Here is a 21,839-nt window from a genome sequence, read left to right on the forward strand (position 1 = left end):
CAATTAGCTGAAGCAATAGGAGCCAAATGAGACTCAGTCTCCTTCAGCAAGTTACGTGCTTTCTATGGTACTAATGGAGTGGCAGGCAATCCAAGCTTAAAAAACTATGCCTGAGGAATTAGTTACAGGGGCCTTCATTTAGAAAAACTATGCCAAAAGGAAATTTTAGTTAACTACTAACTGGCATTTCTTATATATTTCTAAGGGTCAAAAGAAAGGAAAACACATTATGAAAATCTTTTGACTAAAAACATATATTTATTTTTCCAGAGACTCTAATTTTTAGGATTGCAGTAATTACTCTGAAAACTTTTTGCCTGATAGAGAATATTACAAAAAACATACTTGCTGAGAAATTCTTTACAAATAAACACCACAAAATATTTCAATGGTTTTACAATGTTAAAATTAATTCTAGGTCCAGTTAAGACAAAAGTACTATTTGTGCCTGGAGAAGGAAAAAAACTCAAATGTATTTAACCAAAAGTAACAATTAATTATGAAATTTAAAATATCAGTTGAGTTTTTTTATATAATCAAAAATTACGTCTTCAACATGTCAAATGCTTTCATTAAGCATAGCATTGGGCAAAAGAATCGTACTTTTTTTCCCTTAACCTCCAAATATAGTCATTAGTAGCCTTCTCATCTAAATTAAATCACAAGGGGCCAGGTATGCTTTCATGGCACAGACAAGAAACATTTTTCATTATTGATCATTCTTAATAAATCATTATCTGAAGGAATCAATTTTATCACCAATTTAACATACTATGAACATGATTTGTGTATTTGTATATGAGCAAATTCAAAAAATCATGCAAAGTAACCTGTGCATTTTAAAAACCATTTTATTAGATGTTAGAAAAATGCATGCAAAAAACCTGCACTTCAAAGAGAAAGAAAGCAGCAGACTTGAGTTTTAGCAGGGGGGAAAAAAATCAATGTTGCCAATTGAATAAGAAAGTTTAGGCATTTATTTCTTGTTGATTGAAAATAGCATTTGTAAATTATAAAATGTACCATTACATTTTGAATAGTATATTTTTACATGAAATGTGCCACTGTCTTTATTTAAAAGCCTGGAAACTGTGTTAATTCATGGCTACTTAACATTGGTGACTTTTAGTCATATGGGAAAACAAAGTGTCATAGACTTTAACTTCTAACCCACTAAAGGACCTTCTCTCAATAATCCTAAAGTTGAATTTTGATTTAAAAAATCAAACAGAAAGGGAATTTTGAAGATATAACTAGCTGGACAGATGGTACACGTGTGATTTATAAATATAAATAATCTATTCTTACATATTCCAAAATAGAAATGATTTTATACAGTTTTCAGAAGTCATCCTTTGGTTTAAAGCTGTTTTCAAAGTAAAATCTTTTTCTAATGAGATTCAAGCTCCAAATATGGACAGGAATATCATTTGAATATATTATCTTAAAAAGGTTTTACATTAAAGTATTAAAAGGAATGAGACTGTTATGATCGATCCTAAAATATTTATCTACAACCCTCAGTGTTAGTGAGAAGTCAGAATACTAGAATCCAAGCAAGAAAGAAAACTGGGTCATGTTTATCATTACCATCAACATGCTCTCATTGAAGGAATAATTCCAAATATGGGCATGGGATGGATAAATTCATTTAAAAAGCATGGGGCATAGGTCACATTCAATAACGAATCAAAAGTGGAGAGTGCACTGCTCTAGTCCCATCTGTGAACCCCTGCCTTCCACGAGAGGTAGGCCCCAGCCAGCCAGCCAAACACCTCTCAAGCACTGCTGACTTTTGTTAACGGACACTCTGGGGCAGTGTCTCTTAAAGATCAAACGGCAGTTTAAAATGAAATGATTCCCACTCATGCCCCTATAGTAGGATTTGGGGGATGAGAGTAAAAGTAGAAGGTTCTTCAAACCTTACTGCTACTGCCTGAAAAGAACTCCCAAGGCGACTGACTGCTTTGAATGCTGCGTAGCTTACAGCAGAAAAGAATTCTTCTGGACAGGAGATCGGAAAGCTTTGACATATGCTTCAGTGACGGTATTAATTGGGGAAAACTTAAAATTTCCAAGGAAGAGGCGTTTCTAATCTATTAAACAACTATCACCGCTCCCTTCAGATTGCCATTAGCATTGCTTTAGAAAATCACCAAAGAGAAGGTATTTCAAAACCTTAGAATTTATTTAGTATCTTTCCTTCATTCAGTATTCCATTAAAATATGGTAAAGGTCTACACTCAACATGGCTATTTCTTTGAGAAGGTAGTTAATCATAAAACATACCAAAACACAAACATTTTCACAGGCACATACACATACACTCACGTAGTAGTATATTAATTTTAGGTTCTTCAAAATCTCAGTGTCTTCACAAGGGTAATCAGTATTAATAATCTAAAATGCAAACAGCGAAGTGTCTTTTTTCAAATCAGTACACAGTTTTAAATCTACCTGTTTACAATTTTCTTCCAAGTTTCCTTCTCCAGGCCCAGAGCAGGATGAAGCTGCCCTAGTGGGGAAATCCTCACCTACTCGACTACGCTGAAGCGGGGACTGACAAACAGGAAAGGTGGAGGATTTGATCAGAGGAAGAAGCAAGTACTTAAACCATGGTTATTTGTAAGCTGTAGAAGTGTTTGGATTCTTTTATGAAGCCGTCTAGGTAAACATACTCTAAAACTAAGAATGCTAATAATAAGTAATAGTAACTACCAGTTTCAAACCTCAATCATGTGCTAGGACCTTAATAATCATAACCATTCCTGGAAATAGTCGTATTCTTGCTTTATGTGATGAAATGGAAGATCAAAGAAGTCAAAACGAGACTTGAAAAACACAGGCATAGTTAAGCTGAGATTCAAATCTTATTTGATGAAAAAATTCTTAGCTTTTAGATTAGGCCATGCTGCCTATCTATAATCAGAGATTTTTCAATTAGAAATTTCAACTTCTGAAGGCTATTTATATACTTTCCTGATCCAGGCAACAACATCTTTATACTTTCTAGGTTTTTTCTGCCAGGTCTTCATTTCCTACATTTCTCAAAACAACATTTGGAGGCTAAATCTATTATTTCACCTGACAAAAGCAGGTGCTAAATGTTAGAGAATCACATAGAAGCAGCAAACATACAGGGACTCTGATCCTAAAAACATAAATATACCATTAAAAATTCCATTGTCATTACCACATTCCTTTTGATTGGTGGGAAAAAAATTTCCTAATACTGGAAAAAATTTGGTTCGCAATTTATTCCACCAAGAGCAGCAGAGCAAAACCAAAACAGCCTTCAAAACAATAATAGCAGGAGCTACAACAGCAAAGGAAGTAATGTTTACCTATATTTTTATATACTTTATTGCAATTAGTCCTCCTAACAATGCTTGAGGCAAGTGTTACTCTTCTCATCTTACAAATAATAAACAAGAATTCACAGGTTAAATTACTTGCTCACACTGCTAAACAAGTGGCAGAGGGTAGCAGTCAAATAGAGGTCAAACTTTCTACCATTGATACATTATCTTAACACAAACACAGTGCATTAAGAAAGGTCTAGTGGACTTCTGTTTTCGTTTGAGCAACACTAGTCAGAACTCCCACACTTAGAAAATGAGAAAGCTTCCTTCTGGAATAAAGCAAGCCAGTGACAGCCCGGTGCGGCTTTTCCATCCAGGCCCCATCAGTTTCAGCCTGGTGAGCACACTTCACTGGTGACTGGCTTGTGTTCTGGTTTCGCTTGTGCTTCTTCCCTCCTTTTCAAAACATCTTAAATATTTAAATACCCGTCTCTCTCCAATATGAAACACCCAAAAACACTGAGATAAAAAGGGAAACAAACTATTAAAATGCTAAAGTCAACAAATCAGAGTTTTAGCAGCTTAAAGTGTTTCTAAAGTGATTTCCCAAATGTGATCACATAGATAGGGAGAATGAATTACACTATCTGCAAACTCCCCAAGTATTGTTTGCATAAAATTCATAGTCTCCAGGGATGGGGCTAATGTGAGAATTTACTGCATGGATTTCTGACTGATGGGCTCTTCTAGTATTTAGAAAATACCTCAGCCAACTCTTAAGAAATTAAAGCAGGACCCCACCCAGAGAACTTGTTTCATGATCACAAACTGCTTTTAAATCATCAAGATTTCCCTAGCACCTGATAGAAAATTTTAATAACTCTGCAAATGAAAGATTATTTAAAATAGACAGGTAAGGGTATCTTTAGTGCATTAATGTGCATGTCCAAAGAAAGTGGACAAATATGATCAAAGTTAGTCGCTCCCATACAGGCCCCAATCATAGTAATGTGCATGTCTAAAATATATTTCAGCCCCACAGGAGGGAAAACTTAAGTAACATTCAATTACAAAAGCACATACATAGACATACACACATTTACATGTTATGACTAAAGATAGAAAGCCGTACTTAAGGCTTTTGTATTTCTTGGTTGATCATGTGACCTTGAAAATTCTAACAGAAATATCTGTTTCTGAAGTTCAAATCAAACAAACCATTCAACCACCTCCCACTGCACCTCCCTAATCCAAAACTGGCTTAATGGTTAAATTAAAGGTTGCCAATGAAATGCTCTTTTGATAAGTGTTGAGAAATTCTAAAAAAGGATCATGAATCAAAAATATTAGTTAATATGAGAACAACAATTTTCAATGAGTGGTTTAATAAGATTTGTCCTTGTTCCTTTGACCTTGGACAAGTTAGTTTATTACTCTACAATGGATGCCAGAACTATATCAACTATGATCCTTCCAAAGAAATCTCTCAGCTAACTCTGGTTCCCCTGCTCGAGCTCCATTAGAGGAGCTAAGTGTTCATCTGCACTTGGAAATATACCAACCTTGCTAACTACTGCTTGGAACATCCGTTCCTTCTTCCCTCCCTGGACACAAGTGGTCCACATTATCAACTCTGCTCCAAGGCCAAAGGACTACATTGGTAGGCATGGCTGTGGAAGGAGTATTACAGTACAGAAAAAACATGGGAGGTTCGTGATTATACACAAATAACCAAAATCAAGTACTTTTAGTCTGAAAGCAGAACTGAAAAATCTGGCTTTTAAAAGCACTTTATAAAGGCTAGCTAGTTTATATATAAAGTAAAAGAATAATGGTCACGTGTGAAACGCAAGCATAGAAGAACATGACACTGACAGGAAGAGAATAACAGAAACACCAAACACAATAATAACTTGTACTTGTGTACTTACAATGTGTCAGGAATCAATTAAATGCTTTATATATATTGACTAATCTTCGTAATTGTCCTAAGGCGGAATGCTCCCTAGTAATAGAGATAACTATCCTGTGCTCCTTACTATGTTATATGCCTCTCAACGTGCCATTTCAGAAGAAAGCAGCAAATCTTTCTCTTCAGCTAATTAAAAAACCAATAAAACAACAAACACCTTGGTTTTAGGGGGTCTCAAAAATCGGAATTCTACCTCTGCACCTCAATCCCCAAACCAAAGAGAATATGTTCTAAGTGTGGTACATAATCAGAAGTTTTTTTGCTCTTGTTAAATTCAAGAACTCATTATATCTTCACAAACTCTAAACCACACTTTGCTATTAGTGACCTTATGGCCAGGTGGCCTTAGATCTGCAATTCCATCTTCAAAAGTACATGTCACAAAACTGATATAAGGAAAATCAATGTCCTTGTAAGAGACACTACACCACTAGTGCTTTCACATTAAAAAACATATAAAATAGATGCCTAAGAAAACCATGAACTGATCATATAAGATTTCAGATTTTCGTTTTGATATTCAAAGACTGGAACTAGGAAGATCTGAAGAGAGAAGAAATGGAGACAAGCAAAGTCTTAGTTTTCAGAGAAAAGGAGTGATAAAGGCTTGCATGTAGCTGCGTGGGGTGGTTTGCATCTTTCTAAATAAATTTCTTTTTCTAACACATGCCTAAGGACAGTTTGTAATTAAAGCTGTACTTTGGCTCTCTTGGACATACCTTTCTCACGTCTGAACTCTTTGGTTCTGTTGTCCAGGTTATAATTCTAGAAACAGCAAGCCTTGTCTCACTAGAGTTTACAAAATCTGTCGGATCCATCTGCCTGGCAAGAGACTCAATGTACTTCAGGATCGCAACTTTGACCTGAAAGATCCAATTATTATAAACATTAAGCAAATTTTATGAATCTTTGAATAGAATTCTTAACTAGTGATCAGAGAAAAATAAAGACTACTCAGGGGACACCTCCTTTCTCCTGGATTTATGTGTCCATGTGGAGTAACATCCATCAGGAAAAAAGCATGAAGTAACTGACAGGTAAATGTGGGAACAAGAAGAGTGACATGCAGCTTAATCCTCTTCATTTTTAGATTGTCGTGCCTGCAAAGAAGGCGTGCTCTGCAATTCACGTATGCTGCAAGATACCTACAGGGCAGCAGTCACATGGGGAGGCTGTGGGATTTCCAGCTCTGCCATTGACTGTGGGTGGGGGAGCTGGGAAGGGGGCACAAGTACAACTCTGTATTTAGTTTTGTTTTTTAGCCACCCTAGGTCATGTCTTGCAAGGTAGCATTTTCAGTAATTAAGCTGATATTCTGTCCTAACTTCTCCATTGATGTCTCAAGTAGTTTTGACCTCAGGAGAAAAGGGTAATTATTTATTGGGCCTATCCTAAAATTCCAACAAAAGTTAATAATCAAACAATAGATGATGTATATGACCTAATTCAAATTGACACACATCCTCCCTCAAATTTAGTTTTGTTATTACAAGTATGAGTTTCAAAAATATATAACTAATTTTCATGTGTTAGAATGTTAATATTAAAAACATTCCAATAAGATACCTATTCTCAACACATCAGAATTTTCTAGTTTAAATATTAATTGTAAAAAATAGTAATAATACCCAAATGTTGGTAAGGATATGGAACACTTGGAGCTCCCATACATTGCTGGTAGGAATATAATATGGTACAACCATCTGAGCAGTTTAAATAAAGTTAAACATAAACCTACCCAATAAACCAGCAACTTCTCTACTAGGTACTAAATGAAGAGAAATGGAAACACATCTATAAAGAGTTGTAAAAGAATGCTCACAGTAGATTTATTCATAATAGCCAAATATAAATCATGTATAAAAAAGCAAATTTGCAGCACAGTTGACTTCTAGAGGTTGCACTGTAATGACAAATAGTTACCAACCTTGAGGTTAGGAGTTTGTGTTTGATCCACAATAAATCTCATCAAAATGTTAAATTGTTGATCAAATGGAAAGGAGTCCCTAGGTTTAAAAAAAGAAAAAAGTGCTGTTTTTAAAAGATTTACTACAAAAAACAATGTAAAACCATATAAGAAACAAAAATATACTGTTGTAGATTACTCTAATGTAAGTAAAAGCAAGCCTGTTCACATTTTTTAAACAGTACTTTTCATTTTATTTAAATACTAAAGTAATATACATTATACAGAAAATTTAGAAAACAGAGAAATCTTGTTACAAGTCCCAAAACATATGCTACACTTACCCTGAGTGTGCTATTTGAAAAATTAAGAGCAAGCAATAAACTAGGGAAGAGACTCCTACCTGCCTGCTAGGGATCTGCTCATCTTCTCTCCAGCTACCTTTACGAATATTGCTTACACACAAAAAAATACTTCCAATTCCCAAATCTTAGTTTTACATGCTGACTCGGCTGCTCACAGCTGACCTTGCTCAAGCTCACTGCATTGTCCTCCTTGGTCCTAGCTGGGTAACTGCTTATGATCTCTGTTTTCTACAGTCACCACAGAAGAGCGCCTGTAGGATTCTCTGTCAGAAAAATCCCGCATCTCCCCATCCAGCTACAAAACAGACACAGAAGCCTGGGGCCCTAGGAGTCCCTCTCCTGCTCCATTTCTTGCCTGTTCAGATCCCATTTCTCGTAGTCATCTCATACCTTTGATCCAAATGAGTAACCCTGAGGGCTCTTGGTCAGTTCTCTCTCCCTTAAAATGCTGCAATTACTAGTATTAGTTTCAAATCACATAATGGAGCCCATGTGGATAACTCAGACGTACCCTTCATTACTAACAAGAAAGATAATGCAATCTAAACATCTATTACAATTGAAGCTGAGTGATTGCATTGCTTTCTTTGGACTCTCTTAGAGACTCTTCCAATCTATAAAACTATAGCAAGAAGAACAGGCATGCAGGATCAAATCTATAAAATGATAAGACTGATATAAAATTTAAACGAAATAATTCAAGAAAAATATAAAGTGCACTGCACATACTAGGTACTGGTATTACCATCATTATAATTACTAATAAAAAGTAAACTTGACCCAATAACACATCCTTTTCTCCCCCATCTATTTGTATCCAGGAAGCTATGAGGACCACTTCTGGAAGCAACAATCTAGTATACATGATTTAAGTGACTCATTCTGGCTAAAAACTAAAGAAACAACGTCAACAAACCACACACAAAATGCTTCTCCTTTCTTCTACAGCAAGGGGAGAAAGGAGAATACATTTAAGTGACTGGTGTATTTAACCTAGAAATGTGTCCTGCTGTTAAGCACAGGCAAAGGAAACAGGCAGATTCACAATCAGGTCTACTACCTGAGGAACAGCTCTCAGCCATCTCTGAGACTCCCTCAATACTCACTGACTAATCCACAAGCTTAAGCAGCTCTACAGCTCAGCTGCTGAGAAAATTGGAATAAGGAATATGCTTTAGCGACTTAGACCAAATCGACTGAGGATGGGATTCCTTTTTTCCTTTTCTTCTGCTTTTTCTCCCCAAGTCCCCCCAGTACACAGTTGTACATTTTAGTTGTGGGTCCTTCTAGTTGTGACATGTGGGATGCTGCCTCAGCGTGGCCTGATGAGTGGTGCCATGTCTGCACCCAGGATCCGAACCAATGAAACCCTGGGCCTCCAAACAGGAGTGCGTGCACTTAACCACTCAGCCACAGGGCCGGCCCCAAGAATGGGATTCTTGAAGGAAAGAGGCATCCAGAAAAATTAACATGAGGGCAGAATTGTTTTCCTTAATCACCAAAGTTTAAACATAAGATATTGCCACCATCCCTAAAAATCTGAAATGTACCTTGCCATTCATAAATTCACCTAAATAAAGCAAGCCAGCTATAAACCAAGTCTGGCTCACAAATGTTTGATTTGGCTTTCAAAGTGTCATTAAAAAGAAACCTTAAACGTGTTGCCTTAATCCACATTGCTGACCTTTATTGAAAAGTCTGGTACACTGGGCCCACATCCCAACATGGCCACAACTGACTGCAGCTCTCCAGCCCATCACATAACCTTCTCTCCTATCTACTTCACTCATTTATTATCAGCTGGGTCAGCCTAGCCCCTCTAGTCAACCCCTGGCTAAACCTTTACAAATCCATTGGTATACTGGTGTATAGGAATGTTCCCTTATTCCACTGAACTTAACCATCCAAAGGAGGAACGGTGTTTGAAAGCCTTATTGCAAATATACTATATTACATTGAGTTCACTGAAAATGAAAAGGGAAATCTATTTGAATAATAAAATTCTATGGCAGTGAAATACAGTTGGCACTATAGTGTAGAGGAACAAACTCATGCTTGGAAGTCAGAGACACCTAATAGATGCACACATCGGGGCTGATGGCAGGGCAGGGTATGCTGTCAGCAGAGGCAGCCAGAGAAGAAAGAAAAGGCACTAATATTATCCACACTCTCCTGCAGGAGAGGAAGATGCAAGACCACAGGCCAGCCTGCAGTAATAGGAACAGGCACCAGAGCAATGATCAGCAATCCTGGATTCTAGCTTCCAGAACGCCACTGACGCGAATGGAACTCTGGGCAAGTCAAGTCAAAATCTCTGCTTTCTAATAAAATGAGAAACGTCCTTCCATTCTGAAAATCCTATGATACCTAGTAATATTCCAGTTTGTAGTAACTGGGTCATATAAAAGTTACTGCGCTGATGATAATTTTCTGAGTGACCAGGAGTCATTTATTTATCCTTTTAAAAAGTCACTGATCTGGCACATTCGCCTCTATCTTCCACCAAAACACAACCAAGACATTATTGCAAAGTGTCTTTTGAGATCACTTAATGCTAATACTTCTATGTTGAGGACTTACAATTGCCCAAGCAACAGCTAAGAGGTTTCTAAATAATGACAGCATACAGTTAGCTTTTCACACTTCTCTGAGTCTCGGCAGCTTTTCTTTTCTCATCACAGCTAGAAGGGTTACAACTACAGTAAGCGTGATATCAATCTCTGAGCCAATGAATTATCAGTAGAGACTGTTTCTGAATGAATGGGAACCCTACATCATACATAGAAGATATCATCATAGATAGAAAAACTTCTTCTGTGACTTATAAGAAATTGAAGTATTAAAAATACTGAGGTCTTCAGAAGAATGTAAATAAATATTCTAAAGTGATTTTTAAAGAGAAGAGAATCAATTTTCAAAGTTTTACATTTCTTTTTACATTTGTCTTAGGCATTCACAAAAATAATGCCAACTCAAGGAAGATATGGGTATTTCATCTCACGGATTGGTGGGACATTTCAACAAATACGTTAACAAGAGAATGTGGGAACTGAATAAGAGAGTAGATATTCAAGCGGGTGACAAAAACCATGGGTAAAAGAAAAGAATGGCAAGAAACCACCTACAACAGTCTTAGAATGTCAAAAAGGTGTAGCTCCCTGAATAGACAGACACTTTCCCAAAGATGACATATAAATGGCCAACAAGTATACAAAAAGGTGCTCAAAATCACTAATCACCAGGGAAAGGCAAAGCAAAACCACAATGAGATATCGTCTCATGCCTGTAAGAATAGCTATTCTCAAAAAGATAAGAGATAAGTGTTGGTGAAGGTGTGGAGAAAAGGGAACCTTCATGCAATGTTGGCAGGAACGTAAATTGGTACAGGCACTCTGGAAAACAGCACGGAGGTTCCTTGAAAAATTAAAAATAAACTACCATATGATCCCGCAATTTCACTTCTGAGCATATATCCAAAGCAAATGAAATCATTATCTCAAAGAGATATCTAATCCCATGTTTAGTGTAGTGTTATTTGCAACAGCCAAGATGGAAACGTGGTGTATATAACCAACGGAATATTATTCAGTTATGAAAAAGAAGGCAATTATGCCACTTGTGACAACATGGATGAACCCCAAAGGCAGTGTGCTAAGTGAAATAAGCCAGACAGAAAAAGACAAGTACCATATGATCTGGCTTATATGTGGAATCTTAAGAAAACAAAGAAAGCCAAACTCAAAGAAATAGAGCAGAATGGTGGTTACCAGGGACTGAGGGGTGGGAGAAATGGAAGATGTTGGTCAAAGGGTACAAACTTCCAGTTATAACATGAATAAGTTCTGAGGGATCTAATGTATAGTACGGTGACTATAATTAACAATACTGTATTGGACACCTGAAAGTTGCTAAGAGAATAGATCTTAATGTTCTCACCACGGCAACAACAAAAAAATGGTAATTGTGTGAGGTGAAGGATGTGTTAACTAATGTGTTAACTTACAGAACATTATATGTCAATTATACCTCAAAAGCTGGGAAAAAAATTGTCTAACCCCTAAACACTTACCTTGTGACATCTAGAGCCTTCTGAACTTTTGCTTGCACAGATCCAAGTAAATCTGCACCCATTTTCTTAAGTAATTGTGTGAGAAGAACAAAAAGCCAGTCTTGCAAGTCATCCTTATGAATTATTATAAAATCCACAAGAGTCTCCAAAAACATGCTGAAAACCTAGACACAAATGAAAACCAAATATTTCACACATTTACCTTTAATTTCCTCCAAAGTCTCCAAAACAGTAAATTTGCCCATACTGGCTTTGCCCAGACTCTCATAACTTAGGTTAACATTGTTAACACCTAGTCATATTATAGAAGGCAAATGTATTAAAGAAGATAGATAAAGAAAAAAAGATTGGAACTTACTCTCTGTTGTGAATTCCACAGCAAACCAGGTCATGCAACAAAACAAATTCCATGTTAGTCCACAGTGAATTAATACCATTTTCATGCAGTTTCTAAAAAGACCTGAAAAGCTGCAAACTGATAAAATATTCTCCCCTCCCTCGATATGCCTTTAAAATTCAGTACAGAGAGAAATTAACTTGGATGAAAAATATCAGTGTAATCCTGGAGGCTTTTCTTTATTTCTTTCATTTAAAAAAAATCTTTTAACCATCATAATTCTATACTATTATTGTTCATCATCTTGCATTCAACAAATACTATTCTAAGATGAGGGGAAAAACCCTTTGTATATACTGCTTTTTATTTTAGTCATCTATTTTGATATAAGCCAATTCAGATATTATAAAGTAGTATCTTTATAAAAAGGTTCTACAAAAGGCATAAGAATCTTTATAAAAGACTACGGCTTAGGATAAAAGACACTGGCGGCTCACATAATTCCCCTGCCGCTGTGTAATCGCTACTGCTGTCTAAGGTGTGACAGACCACAGACACTGGAACACCCCTGAGCGGATTTCAGAGAGAAGCAGCACTGTACCCCTACTTGGTTAAGGAGTCTTGCTCTCCTGGGACAACCCAGCTATCACATACCTACTCAGTTCTAGCACAGTAACTATTAACCACCAGGGGTCTCCCGTGAGATAGCTATGAAAAGAGTCAGTGAGCCCCAGCTGTGGGATTCCTGGCTCAGCTCAGAGGCAGCTAGCAAATACGAACTAAACTGAGACCTGCAAACTCACTGTACAAGAGCCTTCTGATGGAAACAAATTTCCTTCTTTATCCTCACATTCTGGTTCTGAATCAGCAATCTAGAGGTGACAGGTAACAGAAATTTCATCAATGTCCAAAACCATCTAACATCCCTTATGCTATAAATCTTACGAACCTTATTCTTATTCTTTAAATCTTGCTGCTTTTAACACTATCTTCAAGAAAAATCTTGATAATTACATGGTTGGATATCTACCTGGCCCTCAAACTCAACCTTTCTTGGATTTTATTAATATTGTTAATGTTAACCTTGCTGTGAGGGTCACAAGAGGAACTTTAAGACATGCTTCAAGACTCATACTGAGGAGAACTGTTGCCAAAAAGGGGGAGAGCCCCTGCATTCATTCTCCTATGCCTCCCGTGAGCATCTCAAAAGGCAGGGGTCATTAGCTGTTTTCTGTATCCCTAGCCCAGAGTGGGTACTCGGTAAACGCTGAATGATTGGATGGATGGATAGATGTTTGACACTTCAAGGACAATTCCTATGAAGAAGAAAGGGTAGCAAAAGAAGGGAGCTCACAATAACTGGCTGGACTTTCTGGCCATCACAGGTGTCTTTCTCCCAGTAAGCTTTAGAAGAGATCATTTTTAATAGGAAAACTGCAGCACAAGATAGTTAAATCCTACATGTCAAGCTTTTAAGATTTGCTTATTCTGATTAAGGTTCTGTGAATTTCTACAGTTTAGTTTCTGTCCTTAATCCACTCTTTAACTTTCCTGATATCGTCATCCCGTTTTCACTCTTTAAAAGCATCTAACAGTCTCTAAAGGCTTCCTCTAAAACAAATGTATTTACTTAAAATCTAGACTCCAAGTAAACTTTTTTAAAGGGTCCCTGTCTCAGCAGCACTGCTAGAAAGGGCCTTGTCCCTCATGCCTGGGTGTTTTCCCCTTGGCAGGGATTCCTTTGTCAAAAAGACAGTCCTCAGGCTCAGGGCTCTCCTTGGGCCCGAGAAAGTGTGGGCACCAGCTAAGTGGCCACCATCCAGCAAGTTCTTGGGGACAGCAAAATTCTATTTGGAGAAATAACCTGGTTTTCCAATAAATTCATTACATAATGCTTCCATTTTTCTATCCTGTTCTATATAGACAAATCCCACATGGGATATAAACAAATAATTATATACTTGATTATTTTCTTCATTACTGCAACTTTTAAAAAAAGGCACTATGTTACAATACAATGTTACAGTCTAGCACCTAGCCCACTGTTTGGCTAACAGGAGGTACCCAAAAACATCTGCTGAATGAACGAACTACGTTTGATTCTCTCCATAACTTTTACTTGAAATGCACTTTATTTAACTTAAAGTTTTATGGACATTTGAAGTTTCCGAGAATTCCGTTTTTAAAAGATGTAACAAACTATTGCTGAAATTAGTGTTAAATCTGTAAGGTCTAAACTGCACTTGGGGAACTCTCTCTCACTCTGCAGTAGGACATTATACAGCTCACAGAGGCATGCAGAGAGGAAGACGTAAGAGCATGACTCCCAGACTCACCTTGCTATGAGGGTCAGCAAACATTCGGGTGAAGATCTCACACAATCTTTTCAATTCTACTCGACTAAAGAAAATTAGACGGAAACAAATGAACTTAAAAAACTTAGTAAGTCAACACATTATTTATAGCTTCGCTTTTAAAAACCCTTTTATTTGTCAACTACGTAAGCTTTATATAATTTTTATATAACAAAGTTTTGTTCACAAATGAATTATCTCATTTAATTCATGATGACATTAAATAGGAATATAAAATCATGATAGTTTTGTTCTCATTTTTAAATGAAGAAACTGAATCTCAGAGAGTGATCACCTAAGTTCACATATGTGGAAGTGGCAAAGCCATGAGCTAAATCCTGTTCATTTCATTCCAGGTCTGTTTTCCACCTGCCACAGGTGAAAGGCAATGAGATACACTAGGAAAAGCACGTGTTTTGGAGTCAGACAGACGTAGATTTTCACCTCAGTTCTGTTGCAGACAAAGGACTCTGACACCTTTCCATCCACACCAGTCCAACAAGGCTAAGAGCTCCCTCACACAGCTGCTGAGAGGATGAAAGCAGAGTCCACATCCTGCCTCAGCTGAGCGTGAGACAAAGCAAACACTCATTTCTTATGAGTGCCCCTTTGCTTTTCTTATCCTTAACTGCGCTACCGAGTCTCATTTTACTTCAAGGCTTGATTAGAAATGTCAACTCTTCCCCAAGTCAGACCTGAGTAATCCCTCCTCACACAGATGAGACAGTTGGTTCAATGATCCTTTATCATCACCAACCATGCAATCCTGATTAAATCAATGTTAATCAATAGATTTCTAGAGACTATTCAATGGATACTTGGCAAACACTAAGAACAAGAAACCGAGACTGACAGAATTAAAGAGATTCTTGAAAAATAATCATGACAAATCATCCTCATTTTGCTTTTTTAAAGATCACTAGAATGTCAGAGGCTACCTGCACTTCAAATGGCATATGACAAACTTCTTGTGACACCCGCAAGACCAGAATGGAATAATGGGGGAAAGCGGGCAGGCACGAAGAGAGCAGGGTAGACTGAGACTGGAGAGCCACACTTACTGCACAGTGATTCATCAGTCAATGCTCACTTAGCTTTGCAGAACCCATCTACGACCATAAACGTATCCAGTCTCACAATTTATCTTAAAAATAATTATCAAAATAATAGAATACACCATATTTCATGGATTCTAAGTTGTCCACTTTTTCACATTTTAGTATCTCTGTAATTTTGAGATTCATCTTACAATCAATGACAACTAGTACTGTCATGGTTTAATAAGCAGCATTTTTTTTAGAGGGATATAAAATAAAAATGTGTCAATGATGCCTTAGATTTGATGAAATATGGTATAAACACACACTTTTTTGGTATGTGCAATACATGCTCATTTTAGAAAATTTGTGAAATACAGAAACATAAAGAAAAAAGCAAAAATAATACCATTACTATTTTGGAGAATCCATTTTAGTACCTGCTTACTATGCATATTTATAAGCTATATATATGCATATGTGTATTAAAAAACTGTAGACTGAGACTGCTATCATTTTACTCACAACCCTAAAGTGTGATGAACCGTACCAATCTGCAGGGTTGTTTTATTTTTTACCTAAATTGCAAACTGTACCAAGACTTCTCAAATAACATCTACTTGACAAATGTGAACCATAAGTGAACCAAATGTTTTACAACCCTAATAAATTACAGGGTATTTGCCAGCTATTTCAAAGTCTCTGGAAGGCAAAGTCTAGGTCTTAGTCGTCTCAGCAACTTTAGTGCCTGCCCCAGCGCCTGGAGCTTCATGAGGACTCCACAGGTGACAGGGAATCCAGTTAAGGCCCTGATGAGTATAATATGAGACACAAACTTAGCTCACAGCCTTGGCCTCTTGTCCTCACCTAAGTGTTCTTTGGCTCTTCAGTAAGTTCTGCAGGCCTAGAAGCCCTTCTTTCCTCTCTGACCAGTTTGAACTGGCACAGTGGTTGAGAACTTCTGCTACATCCTCGGTCTGCCGCAGATAATGGGGAATGCCACCGTTCCTGGAACCATATGAGCGCTCAGAGCAGACACTCGAAGCATCGCTGTTGGCATCATCATCAGAATACATCCCATATGGCTCATATCTCCTCCTCACGGGCTTCTTCTGCCAGATCCAATGAGGGATTGGGGTGATAGAGGAAGAAATGGAAGGGTGAAATAACCATGAGTCACAGCAAACAAAATCAACAACAAAAAGTTAAATGTAAAAAGAAAGACACACACACATAAGGCGAACGCATCACACTTTCCCTGTGCTTACAGATTAGGGAAATAAAAACAGAAAAGCAGACTTCCAATAGGTGTAATAAGCAGAGCAATCCGTAGCAGAGAGGAAAGAGTATGGTTCTAGTCTAGTGAGTGGACTTTTCAGTCAGACAAACGTTGGCTGTAATCCTGCTGCCACCACTGACTGGTTATGTGACTTTGGAAGGCCTCCTAATCCTTGTGTTTCAGCTTCCCCACCTTTGAGATGATGATAATTAGACCTCTCACAAGCTTGTTGTGAGGATTAAGTGGCATTATATGTTAAATAACCTGGCTCAGCACCTGACACATTGCTAGCATGTGGGCACACCAGCCCCTTCCCAACCAGAAGCAATATATCTCGAGCATGGTCTATTGGGAAATTTGTTTCAGTATTCATGCTTCCTTAAGAAAGTCTGAAACTGAAACATCAGTGGCAGAGTATCCTATGTAAAAGGATTCTTAAATTATCTGAGCCACTTTTATTAAGGTCTTACTTAAGTTTTACAACACAAACAGGCTTCCTGTAGACTATACTATCTGCTTCATTCATTTCTCTTACCCTGCATAGAAAACTGTAAATTAAACCCATAAATAATACAGCAAGAGCTATATAAAATTGATAAAATTGATACAATACAATTTTTCTAAGAGTAAAACAAATAGTTATTGACTTAAACCATACAAATGTAATTTCCTAATAATATGGCTTGTACATTCATCACAACTTGCTCAGCAAAGTTCTGCCTCATGCTTACTGTCCAGCATAATTACTAAGAGCACCTCCTTTCACTCTCAAATGAATCCTTGTTAGGATGATAAATTATATCATCATCTTATACGTAAACTAGAGTCCTAAAATAAGAAAAATGTTAAATAAATCCATTCATGAAATAAAGATGACATAAGAGTGGACACAATCTGGGTTAATAAATAAAATAAACACTAATAGAAGGAGCAGAGCTTGACATTCAAAATAAATACTAAAACAAATGTGAGAGATGACTGATTCCATCACTAACGAAAGCTTCACCAGATATAACAATATCATAATTCAGACCAAAACTTCTAAACAACACGGTATTTTTCGTTGCTTTCACTAGCTTCTAAAGGAAATATACTCGCAACAGAAAAAATAAAGTTGTAAAACAAAAGTTAAAGCACTGGTACCTTGCTCCTGGAGTCTCCTAACAGCTGTAGGCAGGAAAATATTGAGGATGGGGAAAAAGCATAGAGAATTATGTCAGAAGCATATGTGGGGATTGTTCTTGCAACAAAAGTGTACAGCAAAACATATCTTAGCAAACCAAAATACAGGTTAGCAAGCGATTCACATCAAGCGAATAATAATAAAGAATGCTTTCACAATGGCATTTCCTAACCCTCCTACACCTCTTCTAAGACCTTCCAGCACATGCTACAATTCTTTGCTAAAACTCTCCACATACCACTGAGATACATCTCTAAAGTCACCATTAATTCTGTTGTCTATTTCTATGATAGAGCCTGTCTGCCCTGGGGCTTCTATTCTGGGAGGTAAGGACTGTGTACCATTCCTGCGCTTTCTCTTCTGAAGCAGGTCACTCGGAGAAACCAAGCAGTTTGGAGAAAAAGCAGTAAGGACAGCATGAGTATTAGGGGAGCTAGAGCTCAGAGAAAAGCCCAAGTCAAGTAAAGACACAGCTCTAACTCCCAAGTCCCATTCTGCCTCCCAGAACTTTGTACACAGTCCCTTACACAGTTCTTTAAAGAACTAAGAAACTCCTCCGCCTTAACTGGAAGTCCCATTTAACTAAGGATTTCGCACATCCATCGTTTCCCACCCCTCTGACCTCCACTTCCTAGGGTCTCTAAATGAATAAGAGACAGATTCTAAATCCTGCACCTTGGAGAAAAACAGCTTCACAGAATTATGTCCCAGCTCGTGACTCTTAAATTAAAGTCGTGGTTAGAGCAGTTATCCTGAACTCCAGTACCTACTAGGAAAAAAGGCCCTTCTACATATAAGGCTGATGAATAGAGCTGGCCAGAAAGCCCTTGCTTACAGGGAAAGCATTATGAGAGCGGCAACCTGCTTGCTCACAGATGCTTGCAAAAAGATCTGACTGAGCAGGAATAAGTGAGGGAGAGACAGGAAGAGATGAAAGTTAGAAACTCTGTAGCCACAGACTATAAAATTTTGATGAGATGAACCATGGCTGGATTTAAAACTTCAGGGTCTGAAAGCAAGGTATTATAATACTTTTTTCCTTAGAAAAGGATAAATCTTAAAACAGCACAAGCAAGGCCAGAGATCAGACAGTTCAAAAGAATATCTATTTTAAATGCTGAGCACATAAACCAGAATATGCAAGAGGCTGTGTTACTACCAGCTGAAATGCATCTTAAAAAGCAATGTGACCACAAGCTGATTCTACCAAGGAACTTTTTGCTATAACCACAAATTTAAGGATCTCTAATCACTTAATATGGATTTTTAGCTACTACATTATAATGATGCAAAAAGACATTCCATCAGTGCTTCATATCCTCAAAGAGCTCATCTTAAAACCTGGGAAAGTTTCCTCAAATAATGACTTAAGGCCCCATTTAAAAAAAAAATCAAATAAAAAATCATATGCAACTAGTGAGGTAATGAAATAAATGCAAGATTTTCAAACCACAAACTTTATTACCTATTATTATAATGATATGTTTAGGCTATGCCATCAAAGCCTGTAAAGCAATAGAAGCAACAGAATGGAAAACACAAATGCTGGAAAAAAACATGGATAAAAAGACAAAAAAAAGAAGCCCAATGACATCAGAGAAGCCCAATGTCATCAAAAATTCCTTGATACTGAGGAATACAGAAGAAATTCTTGATGCTAATATTTTTTTGTAAGGCCAATATTCACCTATGTAGAGAGATAAAAGTCTAAGAAGAAAGTAATAATAATATAAATTTACACAATTTTAAAGGGTGTCAAAGATGATTTAGTAACCCGATTTGGAGGCAATTTCCTGTGAAGACAGAAAAATGTGGATGAGTAATTTAAAGAGACGCTACACACACTGTGACTCTTACCAAAGCATCAGCAACAGCAGCCTCAAGATCGGTACTTGTGCTCAAAACTCGCATGGCATTTACAGAACCAGGTATTCTTCCTGCCTGGCCAAGCCCGAATCGGTCTATTTAAAAAAAACAAAAGCAAAAGATATGTCACTTTAATTCTAATTTTCTCAGTTCTTTGCAAGGGCTCCTGCCTCTTCCCACTGGCCTGAAAAATCTCCAGCCAATTTTAACTACACTTGTAGTGTTAACTACACTTGACTGGTTTAGCAGTGGCAGATGTTAAGTTGTTCACATTTCTTACTACAGTGCCACAAAGCGTCTTGACAGGTAAAATGGTTCTTTAATGCTGTTTTAGTTTTGAAAAGTGTTGAGACATGGAAGGGAGAGAACTTTTACCGAAGGGAACTGGGCTTTTAATCTATTTAGGATTTGATTTAGAGGCAAGTGGCCCTGATGTTTGGTCAAACTAATCAGAAAGCTTTATTGTTTGACAAATGGGTTCTAACGCAATATGCAATCAAGCTAAAATTTGAAACAAATGTATTAAATTGATCTCTGTGCAAACTTTCATTAGTGTCACAATTGTTTTAATTGTTCTTAAATTAAGCTCAATGAATTTTACGTACTTGTTCATCGTGATGTCTGTCACCAAAGGATATTAAAAATAAATTTATTAAAATTCTGTAATAATAAGACAAAAAGCTAGCACTTTTTTTCACTGCAAAATATTAATAATCCAGATAATATCAGTATAAATTTTTCCTGAGTCCCTCAAAACATTCTTAAATGATACTCTTTATACACGTAAACAAAATGGACAGAATCCAAAGAATTTAAAACAAATTTTAGCAGTTCAAACAACTATTCTAAGCTTGTTAATGATCATGGACAATAAAGACTAACTTTTTGAAGTCCCATTAAGTCAGCTGACCAGCCTTCCTTAAGAAGTGCTGAGATTAAGACTATCACAGGAGAAAGTCAGTGCAAATTATACTTCATAGGCGTCATCACCATCGACTGGGAAAAGTTTCTTACTTAAAGTGCTAATATATAAAAAACCTGGGAAGAGGATGTAAGATAAAAAATGCTTTCTTTTTGTTAACAAATAAGACACTGCTTGGATGAGGAAAATCTCTGTATTAGCCATATTCTAGTAATAAAGCATTTACAGTAAAAGGAAAGCTAGTATCTGTTTCACATGAATTGATCTTTCCTATAAAATGAGATATTTAAAATTTTAGATATGTAACATCACCTACAAAACTGGTGAACTTTAAGAGTGCAGTGTTGTTTAGAGTTTTTAAAATGTCAGTTTCAAAACATTATACCTTCCACAGCCATAAAAAAGAAAAATATTTAAACACTTCTAATCAAAAAAGTTATACAGTCATGAATTTTCATAAAGAAACAAAAACTGTATGTCACACTATCCCCTTTTTTAATGCAATTGCTGATCATACTGAATGTCATGTTAGTCGTTAATATGTTTAAAAGGTGATTTAATGTGCCACATAAACTAGAGACCACAAAACAATGATAGTTATATATATATAAATCATCAGTTGAAACATGAAACAAGTGTAAATTTGAGATTTATTGTGCACATAATTTTATAAATGGTCTCTGTTCAAGTCGTTTTTTTTCCATTAAAAAAGGGTAGATAGTAAGGGATTTATGAGTAACAGAATGAAAGTAATTCAGTTATAAGCCATTTAAAAATTACCCAGCATAAACTTAAATAAAACAGAATCTAAAAAAAATTTTAAAAAGAAAAAAAAGTAGGTCTCATGCCAGCAATCTTGCTCCAGGGATAGTACTGATCTTTCAGACACAAAATTAAAACTGTAAGAACAATGCAATTATTTTGTGCTTCCCAGATGCATACAGCTTTGCCATACATAGTGACTGCAGATTATTTGATCTATATCATAGATAATTTGAATTTCAAATCTTAATGGGAAATGCTTGTCTGGATCTAAGCAAAATTATAAGCCTTCTGTTTCACCAGACCAAAATGTGTTCTCCATTTTCACTGCTCTGATACTATTATGAAGCTCCATTTTCCAAGAGATGGATACATATGACTGTGCCCTCAGTCTGGCCCATACTTCAGGGGAATGTACTGATCAGAGTATACATAATAAAATGAATAGCTGGCTTCATTTAGAGGAACAGAGAAACTCTCTGAGT

General features: G+C 36.7%; 1 protein-coding gene across 13 annotated transcripts in view; it reads right to left on the reverse strand.

Moving 5' to 3' along the window:
• The window catches only part of CLASP1 (cytoplasmic linker associated protein 1), a 169,046-nt gene that overhangs the window by 46,160 nt on the left and 101,047 nt on the right, over window positions 1–21,839 (reverse strand). For 2 of the 13 annotated variants that reach the window (XM_046657658.1, XM_046657661.1), the window contains 10 exons: window positions 19,662–19,765; window positions 17,765–17,788; window positions 16,210–16,454; window positions 14,288–14,351; window positions 12,743–12,823; window positions 11,973–11,975; window positions 11,615–11,778; window positions 7,202–7,280; window positions 5,994–6,137; window positions 2,458–2,559 (listed from right to left, as the gene is read on the reverse strand). In XM_046657658.1, the coding sequence (XP_046513614.1) occupies window positions 2,458–2,559; window positions 5,994–6,137; window positions 7,202–7,280; window positions 11,615–11,778; window positions 11,973–11,975; window positions 12,743–12,823; window positions 14,288–14,351; window positions 16,210–16,454; window positions 17,765–17,788; window positions 19,662–19,765 (1,010 nt within the window). Of the gene's footprint in view, window positions 1–2,457; window positions 2,560–5,993; window positions 6,138–7,201; window positions 7,281–11,614; window positions 11,779–11,972; window positions 11,976–12,742; window positions 12,824–14,203; window positions 14,207–14,287; window positions 14,352–16,209; window positions 16,455–17,764; window positions 17,789–19,661; window positions 19,766–21,839 lie in introns of all 13 variants that reach the window. The other 11 variants (XM_046657659.1, XM_046657660.1, XM_046657663.1 and 8 more) reach the window with 11 other exon arrangements.

The sequence above is a fragment of the Equus quagga genome, chromosome 4 (genome assembly GCF_021613505.1).
Source record: "Equus quagga isolate Etosha38 chromosome 4, UCLA_HA_Equagga_1.0, whole genome shotgun sequence".
Taxonomy (NCBI): domain Eukaryota; kingdom Metazoa; phylum Chordata; class Mammalia; order Perissodactyla; family Equidae; genus Equus; species Equus quagga.